This window comes from Parus major, chromosome 3 (assembly GCF_001522545.3).
Source record: "Parus major isolate Abel chromosome 3, Parus_major1.1, whole genome shotgun sequence".
In the NCBI taxonomy this organism is placed as follows: Eukaryota; Metazoa; Chordata; class Aves; order Passeriformes; family Paridae; genus Parus; species Parus major.
The window spans coordinates 99,060,007-99,071,484 of record NC_031770.1 but is presented as its reverse complement, the minus strand read 5'-3'; the positions used below and the strand labels follow the sequence as shown (position 1 = coordinate 99,071,484).

At 39.0% G+C, this 11,478-nt stretch overlaps 1 protein-coding gene across 1 annotated transcript; it reads right to left on the bottom strand.

Moving 5' to 3' along the window:
- Positions 1 to 5,537: 5,537 nt before the first annotated feature.
- On the bottom strand, positions 5,538 to 8,933 carry C3H2orf50 (chromosome 3 C2orf50 homolog). The gene is given in 6 exon segments (XM_033512935.1): positions 5,538 to 5,593; positions 5,596 to 5,678; positions 5,680 to 5,717; positions 6,358 to 6,397; positions 7,908 to 8,082; positions 8,753 to 8,933. Coding segments are annotated over 6 exon segments (573 nt in total).
- Positions 8,934 to 11,478: the final 2,545 nt, after the last annotated feature.

The following is an 11,478-nucleotide window of genomic DNA, read 5'->3' as shown; positions in this document are numbered from 1 at the left end:
AGCAAGAGTTAAGAGTGTGAGTACATAAGGGAAGCAGCTCTTGCTAAGGTCTGAAACTGCCAGGTGTGGGTTTCACTCTGGTTTTTATGGGGTTTTTTATGTATCTCCACAGTAACACACTGCTAAAGACGTGTTGGCATTCCATTAAGATTTGTGGTGGAGAGTTGATGTAAACATTGTGTTTTCAGTGTATTTGGCTTTAAAGATAACAGTGTATCTGCTAAATAAGCACTGTGATAGCTGCAGGTGGTTCTAGACGACATCTTTGGTTTGTTTCTTGTTCTCAGCAACACCTGCAGTTAACATAAGAGTTACTGCATGAATAAATTTGTTAATTCACAGATCATATAAAAAATGTCCAGTGATGGTATTTGGTTATCAGTAACTGGGGAAAGCTAACCCACAGTTTTAAGAGATCAGGTCATAGGGTGAACCCAAATGTCAGCATTTTTATATTTAGTGTGCCAGTATATTTGCACATTACCTCTTAATGCAATTTATCAATCATTATATGCCAGCTGAGACTTTCCTCTGGGTTAAAAGACTTAATAAAAATTTGCAGTGATTTTGCTCCATCAGCCTGGCATAAAGACTTTGTGTTGAGATGAGGCTGTAACCCCAGACAGCTGGAAATAACCTTTTTAAGTGCTGGCAGTTTTGTAGAAACATAGGTTCACAGAGCTTCTCAGAGAGGCTTTGGAAAGGTCACAAGCTGAAGTCAGTCTGTGGGATCTATGCCCTATGACAGAAGAGGGCTGTGGGCAGGCCTGTGCCAGCACCTCTTCAGCCTTCAGCAGAATTCCTGAGTTACTTGGAGACCCATCTGTGTTTCAAGGAATTCATTGACGCAAACATGAAGTTTTCTGAAGAAGGAAAACATATCTGACATGGATTCAGAGTAGCAAGTAGTTTTTAAGAGAGACATTCAGATTTAGGAAAGTTTTAGTGGTTTGTATCTGTGCAGGATTTAGGAAATGAAACTTGAAGCCCTGACAGATTATTTTTGGTTTCTAAAACAAACAAACCAAAAAATACTCCATTTTAGAAAACTGTTGTTTGATTTAAGAAGAACTTTAGTTCAGAAATTTATTTCTTTATAGAAGCTGAGCAGCGTGAATATGTATGCACATAAAACATACAAACAGATGATGCCCTGACTGACAGTATTGCCCATCTAATGTTCATACATAATCATCCTCGCCCTTCCCAGTTCCAGGAATCTTCCTGTTTATGCAGTAATTGTCACAGCATGATGAGACCTTCTTTGTAGGAAAACCTGTTTAGTTATTTTGTTTACTTTAGAGTAATCTAAAGCTCAAGAAACAGTTTTAAATAGAATTTCTAATAACTGGATTTACTGTTGTAAACAAAATTTTAAAGTTAAGGTGCCATCTGGGAACTATGTACAAAGAGTGTTCTAAAAGCACAAGAAATGCAGATTTATAAGAAGTTATCTATGTTATGGGTTTTTAAAAAATATATATTTCACAGTTTTTAAATTTGAATGAAACTCAAAATGAGAACATGCAAAATCTGGATGCACTGGAAACACCTGTTCACATTATTAATATTATAACTATACTCAAAAATATAGGCGAGAAAGCAGTATATAACTAAGGGAAGAACTAAATCAATATAGCTACCCACTTGTGCTCTTTAACTGAAAGAAATAAAGAAAATGAATTCTCTAAACATGGATAATCCCTTGTTTGAGTTCTGGCAACAAAAGGGAAAAAAGCTTATAAAACTGAAGCCCAAGTGATACACCATAAGAATGCTTTACAAGTAACTTACCACACAGTTTAATATTTACACAATCTCTTTGATAAATGGAATTTCCACTGATTATTTGCAGATTTCACTACTATTATAATCTCATCCAATCTTTCTAAGACACTCTGCTTATATAAATAAGGATTAGTTGGCAAAGTTAATTATTGTAAAAGAAAAATTATGGCTAAACTGGGGATGAAATAGAGTCTAGAGATTGTCTGTTTGCCACCTTCTACTTGCAGGTGCTGAGGCAGTTTTGTTTAGGACCCTGGATATTGCAAAAAGGTCTTTTTGGGAGGTTGCTGTACACAGTGGAGAGACCCGAACTAACCTTGGAAATATAATGCTGGAGAGCTAATTGCAACAGCATTAAATAATTTATGTGTAATTATTAGGGAAAGTGTAATAATGTAACAAAATCAGATGTCCAGATCTTCGCAATATTCCTGTGTCACACAGATTATCTGATCTATTCCAAATCGGAAACTTTGGTTCTCAAGACATTCCCCCTCAATCATTGAAATGTCAAAATGCTTAAGAGTTGCTGTTGATTTCAACAGGAAATAGGAACGAATTGGAAAGCTGGTCCTATCCAGTTGTTGTCCACTAGTATTTTAGAGTAATTTCAATTAGCTTGAGCTCAGAAAGTCAAGATATTAGCTTAACTGCACATCAAAAGAGGCAGCACAGTTGCAGGCTGGTGTGATCTCGCAACATGGCACAGACTTACATTTTGGAGTTGGACAAGTTTGGACTCTCTGACAATTAAGGCAAAAATTGTTGCATACTTTGGCTCCCTTTCAGGTATTCCTACAGACCTTCCAGTTGTGATCTGTTGGCCTGAAGTGACCCTACAAGGGAGTACACAGCAGAGGGGAGTGCAGGGCTTTGCCTGTGCTGTGCACACATCACCACTGCACGCCCCCACTTCAGGAACTGCCTGGTACCTCAGTGGCTGCTTTATCTGATTAAGGACACAGGACTACACATTTTCACTAAAGACTTCCTCAATTTTTTTGAAGAAAATTGTTTGACATGACATAATAAGTTCTTTGAGAAGTGTCCTTACATGGCTGTCAGGAGGTCTCTAAACAAGCCTCTCAGATGAGTGTGATTAAAAGAGACACATCTGGACTTCATGAAAAGTATCCTATATGAATAGTTAGAAGAATTAGAAATATATTTCAATAATAACAAAAGTGATTAATCTGTGTTTTAGAGGTGAAATCTATTTAAACCTAGTATAATTAAAATAGGAATTTTTAAAAAATTCTTTGTGAATGTGTTTGAAAAATCATGTTCTGATCCCAACAGCTCTGGTTATTCAGACAACTGGTAAAAAGCTCTTCAGACAGTCATTCAATTTATTCAATAGAAGACAAACCCTATTAAATATCTCCCTCTTGATGGATGTATGTGTTTAACTTTCAAAGGTGGAGATTCCTCAGGGAATCCATTCCAGTGCTGCATTATCCTTACTGCTGTCTTCCCAAAAAGTTAATGTGATTCTTCCATGCTAAAACTTAGGCTTATTATTTTTGCTGTTGCCTGACACTCCCTTGAAGTGCAAATTATTCCTTTTCTCATTCCAGAGATGCATACATATCTAAAGACTGCTATCTTCTTCCAAGACTGCTTTTTTTCATTCAGGTTAAACTTTTTACAGTCTTTTTAACCTTTCCTTATATGACACATCTTCCCATATTCTGGCTGCCATCACTGCTTTTCTAGATTCTGATTAGTAGCCCACAACTTTTGGGTAAGACATGGAAGGTCTTGTCCAAAACCAGAAGTGTTTGATTTGTGAAACAATGCTGGTTGTAAGTGAAGTGGGAGGACTAAATCATGCACTGCTTAGACCATCCTCTTACCCTCCAGTTTGCAGGAACTCTGGGGGAGAAGGATTCTCCGGATTCACACACAGTAAACAGAGTCAAGAATCTGGAATTATTTAATGTAATTAAAAAGGCACTAAGCACTGCCTTTGTGTCCTTTCCGGGGAATTACTTGATGTAGAGTGAGTGCCATCTGGAGGTTAGGAAACATGGAGCTCTGGATGCTTTCATGCTGAAAAACAAAATTCCCGAGCTTTACAAATGAAATGTTCTGACACAAGTAGGAGCTTGAGCCTGACAGATACTGGGCATCCACCACTCAGTGTAAAGTTTGTGACCCAGAGTAAAGCATGCAAGTGCAATGTCTCTTGCTGTTATGCAATCACCAGTAAATGTGTAACCTCTGAGTGGCCTGCACAGCTTCCAGAAAAAGCTCTGGACAGCACAAGGACAAGGAAAGTCTTGATCTCTTCTTTCCTCTCCTGCTTTCAGGTGTGTGAAGACAAATGAGTTCCCATTTGGTGCAGGTTTCTGCTCACAGGAGAGAGCAGAAAGCATTTCAGTTCAACAAGAAGTTTTAAAAAGAAAGTTCCCATTTGGTGTGTCTGAACTCAACTCTCCGTCATCATTTATGTCTGCACAGAGTGGAACCAGCCTTCTTCACCTGGACTGGTTGCATGATGTGGTCTTCCTTCTTTAGGTAACTTAGTTGTCATCTTGGAAACCCTCATCCTCCATTTCTCACTGTGCTGAGGAAGCCAAGAGGAGAACATTTAGAATTGTGATTTCAGGGGGTGTGACCTGGCTCTTCCTGCTAAAGTGCCTTTTATGTTTTTTGCCTGAGACCACTTGAATCAGTGATCACACTGGTCACAGTGGTCACCTTGTGTGCTGAGCTGCCTTCTGCCACTGAAGTCTAATCATAAAACAAATAGCTTTAATTGCAAAGCGTGAGTGCACCCATGTCTGTCTCAGTCAGGTGGGAGACTGCCGCCTGTTGTGTCAGGCAGTGCTCATGGCTTCTGTGTTGAGCTGCACTTCGGCCTGAGCATGATCCTGCAGAAGTTACATACACCTTAAAGGACATTGTGTGTACACTCTCCACGCTCTGCTCCTTGCAGATTTTTCCCCACAGAACAACAAGCCATAAAGCTTCAATCTATGTAATGAAGATGCACTAGCTAAACAGGCTTTTGGTATTGTTGTGTTGATTTAACCTGAGGATGGTTTCCTGGGGCAACCACAGATTTTAGGGACTATGAACCTGTTAAATTCAAGGTTGATAATTCTGAGGGTGTAAGACAGGTTGCTGAGCCAACACGCCTTCAGAGCAAAATGTGAAAGCCTGCTTCCTTGTCAATGAGTTTCCATCAGCTAAACCAGAAAAAAAGCATAAGAGAAAGGAATTTAAGAACAGCAAATCCACAGAAACAAAAATGAAAACTAATGTAAAAAATATTTGGTCTCCCTCCCTCATCAGGGAGTGGTAAAAAGCACAGAGCATGTCTCACGTGCCTAAGTATTATTCTTTAGAGCAAGTTTAAACATGCAGATGACAGAAGCTGACAAATCCTTGTCTAACTGCATGAAATGCAACAAGCTGCTGTGTTTCTGTCATGCTGGCTTTCAGAGCTGAAAGGGCATTGTTTATGTTGTGACTCATCTGAGAAGATCTCTATTAATTGTTTGTTTTCAGAGGATAAAATTCAGGAAGAAATGGTCTTTTGTCTGTAGTACTGTTCTTTCAGATGTTAGTGGCATCCTTACCATAGATTTTCATGGAAAGATGGATGAGATCTGTAGTGCTGTCTATATATGGTGCAGTCACCCAAAATGCAAAGAGGATCATCTATTATGACATTGTTGGACAAGATCTGTTTTTACCCTTGAAAGAACTTGCTTTGTTGCTGTTATATTATTACTGAAGAACTAAGAAATCTGGAGCTCACCCTCAAGTTTCCTCTTTCCTGTACCACTGCTGAAGAATTAATATCTACCAGAGCCATGCCAAGCTTCATTTGGCTGCCAGTAGTTTGGTTGGTTGAATTGGGAACTTTGCTTGAGAATAGAGACATAGTTTGGCAGTGGCTTCTGCTCCTTTCTCTTACCCTGGATAAAACAAAGATCATTAATAAGTTTTCAAAATTGAAAGAATTGCTTCTTACAAACGTACAACTTACTGAAATTATAATATCAGCAATTCTGCTTTTGAAATTGGAATTTAAATGTACTTAAAAATATCATACTGAATGTATATGAAAGCATTGTAGAAATAAATTGGGGGATTTTTTCCCTGTTGTCTTATGATAGGATATCAGAGGGAAATGAATAATTTTAAAATGTGTTGCATAAAATTATATCTGGGACAGAAGTTACCCTGCTCTAGAATGGTTGTGATGTGGGAGGCTTTTTCTTTAATTTTTAGTAAGTGGCTTGGCTTTTTTAGTAAGTGACTTGGGTTTCAGCAGGATGATTATCTTACAAATTTGCTCCTAGGAGGTTGGTTCTTCCAGTACTTGTCTTTTTGCCAAGTTGTTAGCATTAAAACAGTTTGAACACACATAGGTAGCAGAGGAAAACACTTCAGCTCTTATTTTTCTGAGAGATTATAGTTGTAAAGAATTTGCCAATAAAGCCTAGGTATCCTTCTACTTTGAAATATTAGCCTAGCTCAAACTGACAAAAACTAAAAAGCATTAAAAAGTTAAAGTTATGTAAAGTTAAAGTTATGGGTCTGTTCAAAACTCACCATTTGGTCATGGTCCTTAAGGAAACTCAGGTTCTGGTACCTTGGAATAGAAGTTAAAAATACAGTGTCAAATTTTTTGTCTTTAAATAAATTGGTTAATGCTGATCATAACTGCATGTCTGTTCAACTGCTCAGTTTGACACTTACTGCCCAGCTCTTACACTTGCAGATTCCTTGTACTAAAACCTTCTTTTTGGTGATGGAGCCCAAGGTTTTCTTTATTCCCATTCTATGTGAGGAGTGGGTGTTATTTTTGCTAAGGGAAGGTGAGAATACCACGTCCACAATGTACTCTGTGTGCAAATGCAAATAAATTACTTGTATCCTGAGTCACTCTAGAAAACGTTTGTCCAATGCCTTGAGCAAGACACAGCATCTTGTTTTTTAAGTTACCAGTACTTTGCTGGCAAAAGTCCCTGGTTGGAGTTCCCAGAGCCGTACTGATGCAGGCAAATATCCATGGGAATATTCTAGGTAGCTGTGCTAGGAGCACATGGAGTCAGAAGACCTGAGGTTTGCTCTTCAGCTCTGTTCTATATCTGGTGTAGGACTGCAGGGCAAGTCCTCTGATTTTCTGTTGTTTGCTTTCCTCGGCCTGAAATGGAGAAAATATCAATTCATCCACTATTGTAAGAGTACTGTGAGTCAAAAGGGGAAACAGTTCAGTACAGTTCAGGGTTCAAGGGACGCCTGGGTTGAATCTGAGCTGCTTACCTGTGCTGCATCTAAGCTCATTGGACTAGTGCTGAAGCTGTACATCCTTCTGAGCTGAGCTTGTCTCTGCAGCACAGCCAGGTACCATGTGGAGCTAGAAGCAATGGATTTCTGTGCTGCACTCCCCTGTCCAGTGCAGATATACCCCAGGTGCAAATAAAATTGAATTTATGACTGTTTGGTTTATCACTATGTCTTGGTATAACAGCATAGCACTGAGGTTGTAGAATTTTTTATCTTGATACGCAGCCATTACTTGAGCATTATCTGACTTGGGTGCTACTGGATGGTCTAATTAGTGAGAAATGTCATGGTCTCAGGGATTGCCCTACATCTACTTCAAGTCAGACCATTTAATGCATACCAGCCTTTCTACATCACTGTTTTTGGGACAGGAATGTGGAACTGAAGGACAGTCCCCAGCAGGCTGTAGGGTAGGTAATTTGATGAATCCATCTTTAGGTATCTTGTCCTCCACAAGCCTGTCCTACCCTTTTTGCAAGAGTTTCTGTCTTCATAGCTAAAACTGGAAAGCAGAACATGCATTGGATGTGTGATGTGTTACATTACGTGTGAAGGCGAGTTTGCACCAGTATTGATGACTGCCAACCCCAGGGACAGGAGCAGAGTCCTTCCTGCTGCCTTAGCTAGGGAATGAGTATGGAACAGGCTGAGCCTGTTGAGCAAGAGTCTGAGTCTCCCAGCACAACTGGGAGACAGTAACATTGCCCTGGCTTTGCATGTGTCAGAGTCCTGGCATCAGCCTGTCCCTCAAGTAAGTGGAGCCAGCAAGACTGAAAATGCATCTTTAGGGAAATCAGGACTGAGATCTGTACGTCCTTGGGAAGGCTGAAGGGGGTGAAGGTTTCAGATGATTTCGTTTTCCATTTAAAAAAATCATGAGAGTGATACTCTTTTTCTTCCCTTTCCTGTAGCTTGGGCAGTGGGCAGTTGGAAATGGACCTGATTTTACTTTTACCAAGAATATTCTTCTAATACTGATGATGTATACTGAAGTATAAACATAAACACTTACTCAAGATATGTGGCAGAGACAGGATCTTAATTTCAGGTTCCTTTGGGTCACTGGTGTGTGCACAGCCAAGCTTAGGTTGTACGTGTGCAGCAGTCTGCTGAAACACCATAACAATGGGGAAAATTCAGTAGATTTACAGACTGGGAATATAAAATTGTATTTTGGCAGAACACTCTGTTCAGCTTCCATTTCAGCCATTTCCAAGAGTATGAGAAGAGGTGATAATATCAGTGTGTCTGCAATAAATTATAAAGCTTGGCACTTTTATGTCTTTGTTGTGGAGATCTCTAAAAGCTAAAAAATATTTTTTATTTTGCATGCAGTTCTTTGCATTTCTTTTCAGCTTAAGCTCAGCATACTGGGAGATACTAGTACAGATTTTGTCCAGTGAAGGAGAGCAGAGATAATGTTACCCTAGAAAGGAAGGTATTAGGATCTAATCCAAGGTCCCTGCAGCAGCAAATTTTGTTTGATAGTGTTGGCTTTGGACCAAGCCCTAATGCTGTCAGGGTGTATCAGGACCACTGTCTTGATGAATGAGGCATGAACTGGAGCAAGTGACTTGCCACAATCTCCTTCCTCTCTTCAGCCTCCACAGACTCTCCAGATTTTCTCCTGTTGGACCTGGTCTGCCTGGTCATCTACCCAGGCCCAAGTAGCCCTTTGTGCAGTGGTTGTCAGCTCTGCTCGGTTGGGTGCTCTAGGACACAGAAGGAGCTGGGGCCAGTTGCCCCAGAGGTGTGGTTGCTGTTTGCTGAGACCTAAACAAGGTATTACTCCTGATTCCAGAAGCCCTTTCCAACTTGTCCATTTTGAGACTCACCATATCCCCAGCTTTTAGCTATATTGTGACTTCTCAGAAAGTGAAACTTACCCCTTTTTGCACTTTCAAAGTTCCTTCTCTCCTAACATTTTCTTTCAGCTGCTGATTTGGAGTACTTTCAGAAAAGAACACACACAGAAGCACTGACAGGCAGTTCTCAGCACTGGTTTACTTCCCTCTGACTTAATGCCCCTTTCCTACTGCGTTATGTTGCATCATGGCTTGAACGCTGTTGGGTTTTCATGGTAACAGAGATTTGATAAGGAGTGACTATTATTGGAAGCAATGGGATCTCCAGATGTAACCAGCAAACTCTTAGCTTACAAGGTGGTTACAGTGACTGCAGCTGAGATCAGCCTCTATTCACAATCCTCAGAACAATAAAGTCTGGTTTAACAGCAAAGGATGCTGCAGAGATTGCTGCTGTGTAATCAGGAGGACTTTTGTTGTGTAGCAGAAGCAAAAGCTCCTGAAAGCTGCTGGTTTCCCTGGTGTGTTTACTGTCTCTATTGGAAACATCCAACTGGTGAATATATACCAGAAGAGGAGCAGAGACTCAGTGTGATGTCTGCTGGGGCCTTGAACTCTTTTTGGGGCAAAGATGTTTGGTTAAAATTAAGTGTTTCAAGGAATCTGTTCTGAAAGCTTCTTATTTTCAAATTTGAAAAAGAGCAATCTGACATCATCAAAAGTATTTTCTAAGCACTTGGAGAGTTCTGCAGAAGGTATTAAGCAGCTATGAAAAGTTTTTAAGTGACTTTAAAGGGTTATTATTATAAAAAGTGAGAATTTTCAAAACAGTGTCAAAAATGTCAGTGTTTGTCTTTGCAGTCAGCCTGTTTGGCTTCTGTGGGATGAACTCACTTCCTCAAGTATTTGTGACCTTGCAGGAAAACAGAGTATTTCAAGTACAAATTTCCTCAGAAATTCTTGACTGTCTTGTTTTTGAGTAGTGTGGATTACTTCCAGAGTAATTCTATCCTCTTTTTTCATCTTTCTGGTAAATGCTAATGAACTTTGAATCTACTTCTTCAGGGGGATTTTGGCAAATGGATTTGCTTGCAATATTGGGAAATATATACTGAATTTGGCAGATAATTTCTTTAACAATAGTTACAACTATACAACAATCCAAACTCTTCATGTAGACAAGCTGAGCAAGAAATACTTCTACAATTCCACAATCATTTTGGGAAAATTATTCTGAATTTGAAGATTGTGATAACATAGCTCACCTCAAACCCCCATGTCTGCTTTGGTTTTGAATTAAATTTTACTAGACTTTTTGTTTGTTTGCTATTTTTTATGAGATAATTGAAACATGAATGGTGTTTTTCATCTTCTTCAGCCAAAAAGCAAAAGCAGCCATGTACCCACATAGCATTGTCATGAAGTGAAGAAATTTAGTGTTTTCCAGCTTGGACTAATAGTTGTCCCTGTTCCTCTTGTGGAATTTGCTTATCCTGTTGCATTTGGTCCAAGCTGGAGTGTGTGCAGCTGGTTGGAGAACAGTGTTTTAGCAGCATCTGGTTGCTTTAAAAGGAATCTGAGACATGCACTGGAAGAACCAATGCATTAATCAGAGAGCATGGGATTTTAGCTACTGATCTGTTCAGAAAAGGATGCTGATGGAAAAGTCTATTCCTCTTAATTCTTGTGTACAAAGTTCCTGCATCAGATCAGAAATTTAATTCTGATTGTTCTTTCAAGTCAGTTTCTGCAAATTAACAGTAATAAGTTAAAACTGATTATTGTACTGAGGACAGCCTTCAAATGACTACTTAGAGCCACTGAATAAACTGGACAGAAAGATTACAAGCCTGTGTTTTAAATCTGTGCCATTGAGTGATCTCAGCAGACCTGGCACAGATACTGAACTGTTTCCCCTCATTTTTCCCATTTGCCAGTTTAGTATTTTATTTGCTCATTTGAATTGGTACAACTGATATACTGTGTATGTCTTTTCATCCTGTAGGTTGATGTTTATTGTGGCTTCATGCCACATGCATTGATGTAAACTGATAAGAACATCTTGATTTTATATGTCTGGGGACATGAAACTTGAAAAATAATTATGAATGTCACTGTCAAAGATGGCCTTTGCTTAGAAGTTTGCTTTGTGATTAATTAATTTGAAAAGCAAGTGTCAGTGCCTGTCATTTTGCAGAACTTGACTGAGGTTAGTCTTTTGGTTTTACAAGACAAATGATGATATGCACTACAAATTCATCTGGCAGAAATATGGTAGTTATTTTCTTCAAGTCAAAGGAAAAGATGCCTAGAGAAGCTTTTTATAGAGGAAAAATTTCAGGTGTTTAGCTAAAACCTTTTTATTTGACCACAAGAGGGTATTGCAGTATCAGTTATGCAAGACTTTAACTAATGTCTGCCTTTATGTGCTTTGACTTATTTTTAAAATACATATTTCTCAAAACTGATCATTTATATTAGGTACTAGTTAAGAAAATCAGATTTTGTATGCCAGTATTTGATGTCTTTGTCCAAGGGCAATTTCTGAGTTGATTTTTCCTAAAATTTATAATAAAAG